At 41.7% G+C, this 16,566-nt stretch overlaps 1 protein-coding gene across 2 annotated transcripts in view; it reads left to right on the top strand.

The window, feature by feature from the left end:
• Positions 1–16,566, top strand: part of MYO3B (myosin IIIB) — a 346,597-nt gene that overhangs the window by 19,471 nt on the left and 310,560 nt on the right. For both annotated transcript variants that reach the window (XM_074363854.1, XM_074363855.1), the window contains exon 7: positions 15,648–15,793. In XM_074363854.1, coding sequence (XP_074219955.1) covers positions 15,648–15,793 — 146 coding nt within the window. The remainder of the gene's footprint in view (positions 1–15,647; positions 15,794–16,566) is intronic.

A 16,566-nucleotide genomic window follows, 5' to 3' on the forward strand; every position in this document is an offset into this window, starting at 1 on the left:
TGGATAAATGATACGTTGTTTAAAAAAAAAAAAAAAGCCGAAGGAGAAGATGAATTTGGAGGGTAGTTTGAGGAGGGCTTTACAACTACTGATACTAGCAAATTTCTCTGTAGACTTTGATTAGGTTATTATTACAAGAAAGCATAACTGAGGCCCCTTGTACTTAGAGCAGCATAGCTCAGAAGATGGTGTTCCCATTCCAATCCACAACAAAAAAACAAAATACAAATCAGAAAAGCCTGCCCTTGGCTTTGTGCATTTCTTATGAGGTGCTTGTGACTTTTCCATTTCAACTGGGTTGAGTCAAATATGTGGAGTGTTTCTATTCGGGGCAACTTAGTGGTCCATGGTGAGCTTCTATTGCCCAGATTGCCTGGAACTGGTTCCCTTCTTATCAGGGAAAAGCCAGTGTTGCATCTTGCCTGCTGTAGTGGATAAATTGGGGGGCAGGCAGACTACAGCGTGGAGACCTTGACAGTGCCTTTCAGGACAAGTGCCCAGTTGCCATGTGCATGCCTCAGAGATTCTCTCAGGATGTGTGCTTGCGTCCAATACACTTTGGGACCCAGGCTGCAGTTCCTGGGACTCAGGCCTACACAGTCCTCATGTTTTTATTTTCCAAATAGAGAAATTAACTTTTTCCAACGAAGCATCTTTTTGCTCCATAACCCTCCATAAGAATGTCCACAGGGAAAATCTTCCGTTTGTCCACTCGATTCAACAAACATTTATATTCTCCCCTGTGAGCAAGGCTTTGGGTCAAGAGGAGTCCTTTAGGGTATAGTCAGCAAAGGTTCAAATGAACATCGTCTTCATATGATGGTCTCAATAGTGTATTGATCCTAATATGCTTTCACTTCTGCTTGTGTGAATAAGTGGTGTTTAGATCAAATATGACAACAGTGCATGCAATGCCAGTGTCGTGGAATGAAACCATTGTAGGCAACCCGTGCTTCTACTTTGAAAATACATGATCCTATTTTAATTTTGAGAAATTGAACCAAATTATTATTTTCCCATTTTTATTTCACCAGCTTAAGTAACTACAATATTTAATTCAAATAGGCTTTGCTACAAACCAGGTAGCTAATAGGATGTGACCAGACCACAGTCAGATGTTGACGAGCAGTCTAAATGCACAGTTAACCAGGGCAGCTCGAAGCTGTAGCATGAATTGACTATCATGTTAGCAACACTCTCCACTTACTTCCTCTTGCCATCTCATTTGTACACTAGTAAAGTTGAAAGATACTGGGTAAAAGCAATATCAACTCAGCAATGTAGGAGAAGAAAACTTCTAGGTGGTACCCTAAGTATGATAGTACTTTGAAACAGTGCTACTGGGGGAATATTGGCTGGTATAAAAGGGTTCATCTCAAAGGTCAGTACAGTTTTTTACAAACTGAGTATGTCAGTAGCACACTGTGACTCAGGGAAGATTATTTGAAGAGGGAAAGAAAAATGCTTAAGATAGAAACTGCATATTTAACAGATTACCTTGAGCAAAATGACTTTAGCAATAGAAAATGAAGTTTCTCCTGTGAGTGCAGAGGTAGGTGGTTCCAGAGCTTATTGATTCATCACCTCAGTAAAACCCAGCTTCTTAAATTTCCCTGGCTGTGACTGTAACTTGCATGGCTTCTCTTTTAGGGACAGACCTGGGGGCCATTATGACAATATCACCTGTGAGTATTTAAGGGGCAGCAGTGGCTTCAGCATTCCAGCAACCACCAGTGAAAGTGCCCACTGTACATTCCAACAGATGCTCCCTTGACTCCCTTAGGGCTGTTCTTGGCCAGCCAAGAATTTAAAGTGGGTTCTCCTCCTGTCCTAGGGTCAAAGCTATGTCCACTCTGCTAGTTGCCTAGGGCTGCCATAATAAAGTAGCTCAAACTGGGTGGCTTAAAACAACAGAAATTTATTATCTCTGGTCTGGAAAATCAAGATGTTGGCAGGGCATGCTTCCTTTGAAGTCCTCTGGGATAGTACCTGCCTCTTCCTAGCTTTTGGTGATTGGCTGGCAATCTTTGGCATTATTTGGCTTGCATCTGGGTATCTTGAGTATCCATCTACCTCTGTAGTTACACTGTGTTTTCCCTGAGCATCTCTGTCTTAACATGGCCATTTTCTTATAAGGACACCGGTTATATTGGATTAGGGGCCCACCCTGCTCCAGTATGACCTCATCTTAATTAATTACATATGCAGTGACCCTATTTCCAAGCAAGTTCACATTCTGAGGTCCTGGGGATTAGCACTTTAACATACCTTTCTTTTTTTTTTTTTTTTGAAGACACAGTTCAACCTACAACAATCCTCCAAAAACTTAGCAGCCCTCCTTTGTAATAAATAATTCAAGTTTCCAAGGTAATCAGTCAGTCGTTTGGAACCTACTGGTCTGCATGTTACAAGTGCTAGCTTATTTAGGGAGATCAGCTTTGCCTGTCTACACACACACACATACACACAGTGCTGTCTCCCAGCCTTAGGTGTTGGAGACAAACACAGTTCTTTCTGAATATACTAGAATGTACCCTGTGTTCTTCTAGATGTACTGTAACAAGCTGCCTTCCCAAATGGGCCCTCAAGGCCTTGAGAATTTTGTGCTGTCCTACCAGCTCTCTGGCCAAGCGTTTTTTGATTATCTCCTGAGATGTCTGGCTCAAGTCACGTTCCTCAGCCTTCTGTTTATACTGAGTCTCTGGTCTCCCTCCTTGTCTGTAACTTTGGTTTGTATCTTAGACTTTTTTTAAAAAACACAGTCTTCCCATTACCCATGTTATTGCCTCTTTTTTCCTTCACTGTCGCCTGGCAGCCAGTTTCTTATAAAAAATAATATTAATAAAAGTGTACCACATATGCATAGAACTTTTACAAATACTATTTTTTTAAGTGCTCACACCTACTTGTGAGGGTGCAGTTAGGCATGATGACATGGATTTTATAGGTAAGGAATCCAAGGCTCTGCCAGGCTAAGTGCCCAGAGGCACTGGGTGGGTAGAGGGGTAACAGTGCCTGGAATCTTAGTGTTCTGACCCGCTGCACTCAGGCACTTCCAAAACAACTCATGTCCACTGTCAGTATTGATATTGCTCTGCTGGAGTTTGCATTCAGCACATGCCAGGTCATATCCTGGTATATAGCAAAAGGGATACAACCCTAATTTATGTTTACTTATGGTGATGGCAGGGAGTCAAGGGTAGTTGATCCTAAATCTACCTTTCCCACCATCACACACAGTGAAGAATTAAACTGAATGTGCATAAATGACTAAAACCCAAGAAAAGGACCCAAAGTTATCAATATTGTATTGATATTGAGGACATTTGTAGACTCTAAACACAAGTCGATAGGCACTGGTGTGACCATGCTGATTGTTAAAATACTGAGATACCTCTGTTCTAGATGGTGGATGGCTGCTGCCAAGAGCCACTGAGTGCTCCTTGGTTACCAGAGGTGCCTAGCTCTTTCCCTGGGACACCAAGACCACCTGATGGTCCAGCAAGTACAGGGGGTGATGTCTGGCAAGCAGGGGGTCTCAAGGGCCAGCTCCAGTGCCATAAGCCAGCTGATTGTCAGTTTGAATAGTGTGCCTGCTAAGTAAGTGTACAGCGGGAAGGAAGCTTTGACTTCGTGAGGACCCACTAATGCACCAGTGATTGGGGTAGGTGCTTTTTAAATACATTAATTTATTTCCTTCTCACAACAGCTCTCTATAGTAGACATTATTTTCTTCCTTTTACCACTGAGGAAAGTGAGGCTTAAAGAGGTGTAGGAGATACTGTGCCCAAATTCACATATCTGGTCGGTAACAGAGCTGTTTGGCTTTTCAAAGAGCATGAGAATCCAAGTCCCATTTTGCAGGTGAAGAAACTAAGGCAGACAGAGGATACTCTTCATTCTAGTTCAGCGCAGATGGGGCCCCAGAATTCAGGTATCCTAGCCCACCAGCCTTGTATTCTTCTGCTTTAGTACGTTTATATGGGATGTTCAGTGTAGGAAGTGTGTGCTGAGACACCTCATACCACAAAGCAATGTAAAGATAGGAGGGGGAAGAACACTCTGAAACTGGAGTGTGAGTCACATCATTTTCAAAGACGTACAAAAAGGACCTATCACCTGTAATTTATAGGTGGACTACACTTAACCATCCTCCCAATGAGAGAAGCCTGTATATTAAGGATCCAGTTTACTTGGAATCTTCCTAAAACAGCCAAAGGTCTGTTTCTGTGTTAGAAAGCAGACTTGTGGCTAAAATTAACATTTGGTTCTTTTTAGAAAAATTTTTTTGTTGTTTTTACTTCCATCTGCTAATTGTTGCAAACAAGAGCTAATCAGCTGAGCAGAGAAACAGATGTGCTGTGACGGCTCCAAAAATGGGTCTGTCTCTGCGTAGCAGAGGGTCGTTGACAGGGGGATGGTTGCCATAACAACCAGCTTACACCAGTGTGGAAATATCGCAGGCTTTTTGCAACCATTCTTACCATCATTAATTATGCCGTTCCTAGCTAAATGATACGATAATGCTATTTCCTTTGGCACTGCCAGGACTAGAGATGACAAATGAGATATTTTGTGTTGCAGGGCTGAGAAAGCCGTAAAACACTACAGAGCTGAAATTTTTATTGTCATTATTACCATTTTGTTCCCTAAGCTCTAGCTAATGGATTTGGTACCTGAATAAGAGTTAACAGCATTTGTTGAGTGCTTACTATATTCCAGGCACTAAGTGCTTTGTATGAATTAATTCATTTATAATCCTCACAACAACCCCGTAAAGTCACTGCTATTACTAGTCCAGTGTTTTAGAGAAAGTAAATAAATCACAGAAAATACTGTTCTTGTTCTTGGACAGTTTTTTAGGTGATACCCACCAGGATTTGAACCCAGGTATTTAGCTCCAATATCCTCCCTCCTAACCACTTTACTAGAACAGACTGTCTAATTGTGACCACCAGTGTACCAGGTAAGATGAAAATCTTTTATTTTTTCAGTTTCAAAATTATTTTAGATAAGAATTATATTTACTAATGTGTTGAGGAAATGAAATATTTCAGCATGACTCTAGAATCCAATGTAATTAATGCCCAAGGGAAGGATCTGGAAAAATAAAATAACAAAGTTCTTTAGAATAGAATTTAGGAGACTTGGACTTTAATGATAACTCTGCCACTTATTTTTTAAAAAAGATTCAATTATTTCAGTATGGCTTCATTTTAGTTGAAAAGATGTGTACAAATTTTAGAGTCAGAAGACCTGGCAGCAAATCATAGATACCTGCTTACCCACCTAACCATGGTCCTCAGACAAGTTACTGAGTATCTCTGATTAGTAAGATGGGAAAAGTTAAAAGAGATAAAATGAGAAGGGAAAAAAACAGCTTCAAAGGGCAGGATGAAAAGATGTACTGAAAGTGTTTGACGTAGGATCCAGCATGGTAAGTGCTTCAAAAAATGGTGGCACTTGTTGCCTGAGCCCCACCCTCTCTAACCTGCTCTCAAATGAAAGAAGAGATTGACCTGGGTAGTCTCTGCCTCCAGGTCCCCTTCTGTGTTTCAGAGAATATTTACAGTTTCCAGAGAGAAAGGCCTCTTCCAGCTCTCACATTCCATGCCTCTTGTCTTCCTTGGAGAATGAAGGCAGGATCTCTCCAAGCTCTCAGTGAGAGTGAAGTGATGGCTATGGTAAAACGTTTAGGGTCCAATTTTACCTGACTCTGTTTTAAAAGGCTGGAGATTCTTGGGACCTGTTTGCCGATCCCTTCAGTGTGAGGAATGCAGGCTTTGGTTGCTCAGGAGATTCAAGTGAGGGGTTTAGAACCTTGGATCCTTGGCCAAAAGACCTGTGTGTCTTCCCCCAAGAGATTCATCCCTGAGATTCTGTAGCCATTTGTGTTCCCTGGTTTCCTCCAGATTCCTATGTTACCTTCTAAGAAGCATGGACTCCTCCCTGCTTATTCTGGGGCTGTCACTGCCTACATTCCCAGAGTGGTTCTACCTTCAAGGGCCCTAAAGCACCACCCAGGCTCTTGAGGGCTCCGGTGAGTGATGGGCTCAGGGCAAGGGCAAGATTGACTGGTACAGCCCCTGCTTTCACCCCCGGCTTCATCAGTAGCTCCCCTTTCAGCTGGAGCTCTGCAGGGAAGTTGAGTCATATGTCATCTGTCACTGTGGAGGTGGAGGGTTGGCCCTGGAGGTGCTGGTGACATGTTACTCTCCTTTTGGCCCGTCTAAATATAGAGGGCTGCAGCTCCCAGATGTGCAGAAGCCTCACATCCCGCTACCCTCCTCCCCCATTTCTGCTCAGTGCTAAGCAGTACATGTTAAAGTAATAATAGCCTCTGTGGGCATTTGGAACTTTCCAGGCTGTCCTCCCACCCCTCTCTGGGGAGGTGAGAAGGATCACGGCCCCTACTGTTTCCCCTTCTTCATCTACCAAAGAATAATTGGTGCTGTTCCCTCAGGGGCAGAAGTGATTGCTGAATAAATGCTCTTCCTGAGCTCTGAGTCCCACATTACCTGGTGGTTACCCTCTAGTCACTGCCTCTGCTGCTCTGCCCAGGGCACAGAGGCTCAGTGCCATGAAAGGGAAGGGGAATTCATTCACTGCTAGGCCAAATACTACATTAGCTCCTCTGCGCAATGGTCCCTAAGCTGTCAGAAGAAAGCAAAGAGAGGCGGGCAGGCGGCATTAGGAATGGGACCCAGAGGAGCTTTGGGGTGGGGGTGAAGCAGGAGCAGGTGGGGGGGGCAGACTAATATATATGGTGCTCTATTATGTCCCAGGTTTTCCCACGCCTTCTTCAGTTTGAGAAAATTACAGGAAATCACTCTTTGGTAGGAATGTATGACATTCCCAAGGGCGTCCTGGTTTGCATGGTGACATCCGCCTGGGAGAGGACAGGATCCAGAGACTCCTTACAGATAAAGTGGATGCCCATGGGAGAATATTCAGATATTTGGTTTGATTTGCTTCCTTTCCTATTTTTCAGATGTATTGTGGGGAAGAAAAACTCCCCCTATCCCCATTAGTTTCTTACTGTGGCTTATGCTTCAAGTCTGTTAACTGCTAGCTGTGTGACTTTAGGATAATTTCTTAACCTTTCTGAATTTGTTTCTTCACCTGACCTAACAATCTGTAAAGTGAACTGAATTGTAGAACTCCAGTTTATTCTTTCCTTAACTGTACTTGGGTGGAATTGGTGGAGCACTAGCTGGCCAAGGAAAGGGGCAGCAAGGAAGGGAGTTGAGGGGACAGGGGAAGGGAGAGGCGGCACGGACTCCACCTGCTTAAATGGAGGGTGTGCTTACATGCTCAGAGTGTGAAAGTTACTGTGGCTGTGGCTTCTGGAACAGGAAATCTCTTTGGCAATGGCCTAGCATTCTCTATATTCTAAGGATTCCCAGGAGATGCCTCACTCGTTGGGGGAACTGTGGAGTTTGCTCCTGGTTTGGCTGCAGACCAGCTGGGTGACTCTGAACAAGTCGACTCTCCCCCAGGACCTCAGTTTCCTCCTCTGTGAAATAAGGGGTTTGGATTAATGAATCTCAAAATGCCTTCCAGCATCCATCTCTGATGTAGGGAAGCAGCTGGAGTAGGGGAGCATGGTGGGATTATCCTGGGTCTCAAAGCAAGTGTGCTCCTTCAGAGCCTCTGAGTACTAAGGACACATACAAAAATTTAGAGTTACTGATTTACCTTTCACAAGGGAGTTCTGTGATATTGGTCCTGAGTTTGAGAGAGGGCTTACCCCATAATTAAGTGTAAGTGAAATGTTTCCAGGGCTTTGGGGAATTTAAGTGCAAACATCAGTTTTGTGTGAGCCACAAACCTGGAACCAGCCCCCTCTGCCCTCTGCTAGCCATGGTTGGAAGTTGGTTTTGTCTAAGTGTGCTTTGTGTGTTTTTAATTTAAACTTTATTTTATTTTTCTAAAGACATAAGCTGAGTGTTACAATACTGAGAAATGACTTGTAGAACATTGTATTTTAGAGACCTTCCTGAATTTTGTAAGAACAGAATAATTTAAACTATTTCTGGCAATTCTCAGCATACAAAATATAGACTCTTATTTTGGCCTTGAGTTTTATGAACGAACCAAAAAAACCCCATCAGTTTAGTCCTTCTAGTCCACATCCACTTTGCAAAAAACCTCAAACAAATCTCAAATATATCCTCCCTTGGAGTTATATTTCATCCAAAGGAAGAGACTTCATATGTTTATTCAGTATCTCAGCTTGTAACACTTTAAGATGTTTGTATGTAAAAACTGATGAGTAATATTTGTCACTGGGCTGTTTATAACTGCAGTTTACAATTTTAGGGAAATTCTATTTTGGAAATCATTATGATCAATAAAATTAATAATTATGCTGTGTGAATTGCATAAGCAAAATTAAGAATCCATTTGCCTTCCTACATCTCAGCCCATCTTATTTGCCAGTCTGTTGACTGCATTTTTGGGCTCAAGGTCAGCCAAGGATTAATAGCTTTAGGTCTACTTGCATTGCCTCTTCTTAAGTTGAATTTAGCTCTTGAGATAACAGCATTTTGCCTGTGTACTTGAATGAAATTTTAATCTTGGCCTTTGGCTATAATTTTAGATCACACGATCAATTCTAGTAAGATGAGAAATCAGAACATATAAAGCAAACCTAATTGCATTTTTAATGACATTTAAAAATATTAGTGGAAAACTGAAACAGTCTGACTATTGATTTTTAAGTTTGGTAAATCATTTTTTAGAAGAGTTAAACATATTTTTCCCTGTGGTAGTTGGTGGTACTATGATATTGCTTGCTTGAAAGTATTAGTTAAAATCACATTATTGAAAGAGATTTCAGTGCAACAGTTCTCTGATGTATCATTTGATAAATGGTTTAAGTTAAATAGGTTGGAGAATAGGTTTTCTGAATGCAGGAGCTCATCTGTTGACTATTTTTTTTATCCCCTTTACATCCAGTGTAATGCAGGTGTTCTTTTCAGATAATGAAGACCTTGGGTTAAGGGGAGACTGTTCTATCCAGTTCTTATAGCCCAAGTCTTTCTGCAAGAGATAGAGGGTGGATCTCACCCTTATCTTGGGAACTTTATCAGTAAGTTCTACTCTTGTTCTGGACTGAGATGAAGCTGTAGTCATGGACGTTTCATGGGATCATGGTGGCCTGAGAAAATGAAAGTATTACCCCTAGCCTTGTGTTTACAATAAAAGGGGATATAGTTGAGAAGAGAATTTCTTTCATTCTTTTTAAATTCATGGGGCCCTAGTTTTACAACCAAGACACCACCTTTAATCTGCCAACTTGTTGATGAAGAATCTCCAGAGGCAATAAATACCTCTGAGGAAGGAAACATACCCTTGAAGGTTAAGGCAAACTTTCTAATACTTAGTTTTCAAGACAAAAAAATAGACAAAATTTGCTTTGTTTTGTTACAGAAATAATTCATGCTCCCTGTAGACATTTTAGGTTTAAAGTAGCAAGTAAATGAAATAGATATTACTTGTACATCAATAACCCAATGATATCTACTGCTCACATTTTGGTGCTTTAGGAAAAGCTGAGTAACTAGCATCTCATAAGCAGTCCTTCAGACAAAAGCCCACTAGGACAGTGCTGCTCAGTTTGCATGGGAAGAAGAGATACAGGGAGATTAAATAATTTGCTGAAGTCATCCAGGGAGTAGGTGGCAAAACCCAAATGACGATGCCTGGCTCTGGGATTTTCTTGCACCAGCCAGAGGTGCAAATCTTTTCACAATCTAAGAGCTACTGACAGTTATTTTTCTCTGGCTTATGGTTCCTCAGTGGGACTCAGCTGACCATGCCCAAGGGTGGATGATAAAGAAGTTGTAGTATCAAGTTGTGGGTGCAGTTTCACCCTATAAACTCCTTTAGGGGAGGGAAGGAGGTGCTTCCTCTGTGGGACAGGAGGGAGTGACTGGGGCGGATTTAGAGTCTGGAACTTTGGAACTCCTTAGCTTGAAGAAGGCTTAATGATTTCTGCCCTAACAAAGAAAGTTGACTGCTAGCCTTTGCAACAGAGACCAGTAGAGCTAAACTATAGTGAAAATGTATTTCTTTTCCTCAGTCTCCTTCAGAAAATTTTTGGCAGCCAAGGTGGTAATGACCGCCATTTGGGAGGCTCAAGCCCACCTCTGGGTAAAATAGCTATTGGCATTGAGTGCTGAGGCTGCTAGTGCACAGATACTGCTAGTAATCCGAGCATTAGTGTCCTTCCCCTTCTTAAAATAAGCAGCAGTGTAGTCTAAGTGTATCAGAAAAGCTGTAAGTTTGCATTTCAAGGTAGGAATCTGGACATGCTCCATTAGCCAGCGTCCAAACAATTGCTCTGTCACTGAAGCTGATCTCCCTTAACAGAGGCATTATTGCAGCAACCAGCATCTTCTCATAGACCTTAAGACCTTCTACAAAATATTGCCAATAAAATACCCTCAAGATTCCAGCCATCCAGAATAATCTACTGCCAGAATAATCTACTGTTTGCTAGCTAATTTACATGGAGAGGGGTTAGCCTCTTAATTTGAAATGTCACCCCCAAAATCACTTATTTGGAATTCATGTAGTCATAGAGTACTGGAGCTGAACGGGATGGTAGAGATTATTCATTCCTGCTTTGCCATTTTATCGATCTAGAAAGTGAGGTCCTTACGACTAAAGAAGCCTCAGTTCAAAGTTTTCAGGGGATTTGCTCAGAGGGACCCAACTGGTAACTACTGGAGTTCAGACTCTCTGATTCCAATCCAAAGAGTTTTTAACACAGCTTCTCTGATGAATGCCACAAATTGATATGGATGGAGAAGGAAGAAGGATAAGATGTAATCCTCACCCTGAGTTACTTCGGTTTACTTCAGGGATCACTTTGATGAGATCATAAGACTGGGGCCCCTTTAAAACATAGAAGAAATGGTGAGGTTTATGATAGTTTAACACCAAGTGGATAAAACTACTCATTAAAACTCAGAAACAGTATAAACACTCATGGATGTCATGCCAAAGAGTTGAAGATTGTTAAAGGTGACTATGCAGAAGTCTATAGGGATTTATACATCTTGAAACTCATTGAGACTCACCGAGATAGTATTTTAATCTTGGAGCCAATAGGCCACTGGCAAATACTGCACTAGTACTCTGTCTCTCTTTTGATTAGCTTGGTGCTTTGATCTTAGCCTTTGCCAGGTGCAGTAAATATTTTGTAACAGTCGATATACACATCTCATGGAACATTCCAGAAGGTCTGTCCTCTTTGTATGAACCTCAACATGCTGTGGGACTTTAAAATGGACTTTGGAGAATTCGTACTTTGTAAAATTGACATTCCTTAGCAGGTCTTCTATTCACAACACTGGGTTAAGGTAAGTACACCAATTTGTTTAAGTCCATGAATATACAACTTGGTGTCTGCTTCTAGTACTTATAACTATGTATTAAAACTACAAATATTGACTAGTTGTGTTGGCAACCAACAATAGGGAGATTAAAATCCACAGAGTTCTGAAATGTAAGGTGTATTTACTGTAATGTAAAACTCCATATAGTCACTGAAAACACATCAGTGTATTATTATCCTTTGGCATATTCTGCTTCTAATCCTGATGGAATTTTGTTTTTCTTATTGCCTCTACATGTGAAGAAAAAGAAGTGAGGTCCCAAGAGCACAATCAGTTTTTTATACTTCATTAGGGGTAGAGCTTAGACCCAATTTTTTTCAGATTTTTTGATACTTTTATTTAGAGGGTGATTCAGTTATAGAATGAAGCATTTTTATCTTTATGAAATCCAATGTTTTAAAATCCTTGTAGTCCTGTATATTACAATTTTATAATCCTGAAGAGATTCTTTTATCTAAAGTTTTTCATGCATTTAGATATTTTGCATGATGTCTGATGATTGGTAATAAAGGTTGCAATGAATTAGTAGCTATGATCATAACCCTCCTGTAATCTAAAAACAACGGGGGTGTTCTTTTCGGTATAAGCAGCTATGAAGTTATCAGGTAGTGACTGTCCATCTGAAAGAAACAGGTCATCTAGACCCAGTTTAAACTTGTTATACTGCCTACCAAACTGACTTCTTCCTGACTTCCCTGTCTTCTAAATGGCACCATTGTTCTCCTAGTCACCCAGGGTCATAATGTTAGTCTCCCTTGGTGTGTCTCTTCCCTTGCCTCCCTCTTCAAGTCCTGCAAGTCTTCCCTTGAACTCTCCCTCAATACCTGTTCTATCCTCCCCATTCCACTGCCACCAGCATCATTTGTACTCTTATGATTAAAGCAACGATTCGAGGTAAAGAGAGGATACACGTGCCTTGGGCATGTCTGCTCCTTGGGACAGTAGAGGTGAGGTGGAGTGATGGGAGAGGAGGCAATGTTTGGGGTCCAGTGCCTGTGTCAGTGCTATCTCAGTCTCAGTCTCAACTCTCTCCACCCCTTTGATACGACTTAACGGCACCTGGGAAACCTGGCCTCAGGGCAGTCCACTTATTTGCCACTGCCACCCTTCCTCTTTAAATGGAGCATTGTGATAACTGATTCAGAGTTTTTGAGAGGTCACCTTCTCCTGCAGACAAGACCAGCTGACCATCTAAACATTCTTAACTCAGCTTTATTTTACCTAGAGACAAGGAGAATGCTGAGCTAAGGAGAATGAAATTACTTTTTCTCCTAGAGAAAGAGTTGCAGACTTTGATGTTAGGTTGATAGGGAATCTGATTCCAGGATTTGTTGACCCTCAGTTGGGATGCAACCTCTTAGATACTTCTTTAAATCCCATCACACGCATAACCCAGTAAAGAGAGACTGAAAGACAGACACTCTCTGAGAAGATGGAGATTAGGTGACAAAAATCTCAAAAATGTGGTTAGTTTAGTCAAAATATGAGTACAGAGGCTGACAGTTCAACTGTCCCTTGAATATAACCTTTATTATTTAGAATACTTACCATGTTGTGATGATTTGTTTACTTGTCTCCTCTGCCTGGGTTCAAGTTCTGGCCCTGACCATGACTAGGTATGGGCGCTGGGGAAGCTATTTAACTGTTTGAAACCTCAATTTCCACACCTACAGAAGCTGATAATAGCACCTACCTCAGAATGATTAGGAATGTGCATTTGGCTTTTTCTTCCGAGTGCCTAGTACCCTGCCTGGCTCATGGGTACTCAAGAATTATTTGTAAGTTATTTTACTGGAGAAGGGCTAAGCTTAAAGAATTTCTTTGTCACATTACAAGCTGAGTTTTGAGAAGAGAATTTGGTCAAAGGATGCTCTTCTATTAATCAGACTGGGCTGAAGATAGTGTCTGTCTATAAAGAGAAGTGGAAACTAGATAAATGTTTTGAATATTTTATGACAACAGTTGAGAAATGTTAGGATACCTCCAGTCCCACATTTGGATAGGTTCTTGGAATTGCCTTCTGAATCTCATCCAAGATGGCTAGAAGTCAATTTGAATTTCTTCTTGGAAGTTGTGGACTCTGGGCACTAGACACTTTTCGTTGTCTTGCTTAGCCTGAATTGGTCTCCTGCTAACATCCCAAGCTTTGGGAACCCATGTCCTTTATTGGACATGCTGGTACACATTGTCTTAGGACATTTATAGTTGTCATGATTTGCCATTTAATTTATTATAGGTTCACTTGAAATGTCAATGTGCCATAGCTCTTGTTGGGGGAGAATAGAGTCATTTCTCTTTCCCTCACAGGAATGTATGAGAATGGTGAACTCTTTGCTGATTGATTGGTAAAATTATGTTTGTCTCACACGTTTGGAAATGTCATTTCTAAAAGGGAAGGTGTTGAATAGCTTTCTCTGGAGATCTTTTAAAATAGAGCAGTTTCTCACCTGATTGAGGTGTTTAAAGTGAGGTCTTCGGGGGCAATGGAATGGCCTCTGCTTCCGAAATTGGAATTATTTGAACTTTAGTTTGAATGCACATTTGAAAATAACGTGTTAAAAGTGTGACAGGATAGTCTATGGCAGGATATTTTATTCAGAGGATGGGGCCGGGATCAGGCCAAGGATGCAGGGACATCGAAAAACATTCTTTAGTTCAGAAACCAGAGGAGAAGGGTAGAGGGCATTACGGGAGTGAGGGCAGCAGGTCTCGGGCAAGATGGCAGGCATATTCGTCTGACATTGCAAGACCAGTTAACTGGGTCTAGCAGAGAGAAGTGTATTAGTTTTCAGTCGCTGACATAATAATATCACACATTTAGTGGCTTCAAGCAACACATGTTTATTCTCTAGGTCAGATGTCGGATACGAGTCTCACCCAGCTGAAATTAACTTCTCTATTTGAAAGTCTCACAGTCATCTCAGACTTAGTATGTCCCAAATGGAGCTCCTGCTGCTCACCCCAAACCTGTCTCTCTACCGTCTTCCCCATCTTATTCCATACCAATTGCGTGCTGAAATTGCCCAGGTCAAAAACTCTGGACTCGCCTTCAACTCCCCTTGCCCCTTACAGCAAATCCAGTTGGCTCTCCTTCAAAATTACATAATCAGAATCTGATTATTTCTCATCCTCTCTAGTTTGGATTCCTGCGGTAGCATTTTAACTGGTTTGGCTGCTTCTACTCATGTTCCATGTTAATACATCCTCAGCACAGTAGCCAGAGTGATCCTAACATGTGAGCCAGATCTGTCACTCCACTCCACTCCCCATAGCCAGTTGGCCCAACTTAGAGTCAAAGTCAAAGACCTTCTGATGGCCTAAGAGGGCGGGCAGGCTCATCACTTTGGCCCTGATGTGGTCTCCAGTGATGCTGTTTGTCTACCTCATAGGCTTTTTGGACCAATACATCATCAGACTCTAAAAACTTCCCACTAGCTCTTAGCCATGGATCATCCTCAGTCAGGGAGGCAGATTTCAGGTCAAATTGGCATCCTTTGGCCCACATCTGCCTTCTCCCAACCCCTTTGTGATACCCTCCGGAGTCCAAGTAGAGGGTCTCTTCCTGTCTGATTCAAAAAGCTGATAGAAAAAGATTTCCCCACAAGGTTCCATACTTTCCAAACCAATACCAGGCCCAGGGGTACTTTCTGGTTCTCCTGCTCTTGTACCTAGTCAGGCTAATAACTTAAGTGGCACTGCTGCTGAAACACATACCAATTGTTGGGATTTGAGGAGGGGGCAGATTTCCTTGGAAAAAGGGAATGGGAGGGAGTGGTTCCTGTTTCCACATCAATCTTCCAACATCTGTCTGCTCAATCGCCACACTCCTAGGGACTTTGTACAGGAGACAAGCATCTTCCAGAACCACTGCTCCTCGCTGTTGAATTCAGCAGCTGGTAATGAGGTGAAGGATGCAGACAAAGCCTTTCCTTAAAGAATGTCAGGGAGGGCACTGTGAGGTACTCATCCTTGTGCCTTCCCTTGCATGGTTCTTTATACCTAGAGAGTTCCATGTGTGTTTATTGAACTGAACTGATACATTTTTAAAAGTTAATCATATCAGATGATAAATCAGTCACATAGAAATAAGGCCTAGAAAATAAACATCTTATTATTACTGAAATTCAATACTACTGTAGCCAAGGGAACTAAGAAGGGGGCTAAAATTGGCCAAGGGCCTTTTAGGACATCTGAGGTGTCAGTGGGGTTCATGTGTTGTGTCCCGCTTTTGTCTGATAGGTCATTGCTTGTGAGCAGCAGTATGACTCTTCCTACGATGCTCGCTGTGATGTCTGGTCCTTGGGGATCACAGCCATTGAACTGGGGGATGGAGACCCTCCCCTCTTTGACATGCATCCTGTGAAAACGCTCTTTAAGATTCCAAGGTAGGACACAAGATGGCGCTCTTGGCTCATTAGTTCTTTGTGAAAGAGTCTTGTTAAGGATAATAAATAGTTGGTAAACAATTTCTCTCCGAAGGCGAGAAAGCCTGATTGTAAATGTATTTTTTTAGGGGGAAGGGGAAGAGGGGGATGGTGGGGACGAATGTGTTCCTGAAAGATAACATATTCCAGAAAGTAGACTATGTTGTAACAATTGTGTATTTTCAGTGCTCCAGTTTTTCTGAGATGTTTATTTTTTGTGCTTTGCCAGAGAAGACTAAAAATGCAGTTTTGGATTAAGTAATCTGTCTAAATACTGGTGTTTTCTTTTAAAATTATGTAATCCTGTCTGGTCATTTTTTTCCAGTTTGTATCTTTCTCCAGTATTTTGGAAAATTTAGGGATAAAAAATGTGTACAGCACTAAAAAAAATCAGATAAATGTTACATCAGCCCTGATTTTCTCTCCATCCCTTAATTTCCATCTCGATGGGAAATTGTGCTGAAAGAGGTCTGTTTGAAGGGTATTTAAATATCAGTATATTTTCTATTGTCTGTATTCATTACGGGTTTGTACAAAAGGTTTGGTTGTTTGTCTTTCATCAGAATAGGGCTGATGTTTGGCCAACTCAAGGCTTCAGTTACGGGAAATGAAGCCATCGGGGAGCTTCATCCCGGCAGGTTGCAGGTTGAGAGCTTTGTACCTTCCACATTTCTCTTTCAAAGGAAGGTTCTGGGCTGGTTAGGAGCCATTTAACAATATAAGTGTTAACCTTT

Source organism: Camelus bactrianus, chromosome 5, assembly GCF_048773025.1.
Source record: "Camelus bactrianus isolate YW-2024 breed Bactrian camel chromosome 5, ASM4877302v1, whole genome shotgun sequence".
Taxonomy (NCBI): Eukaryota; Metazoa; Chordata; class Mammalia; order Artiodactyla; family Camelidae; genus Camelus; species Camelus bactrianus.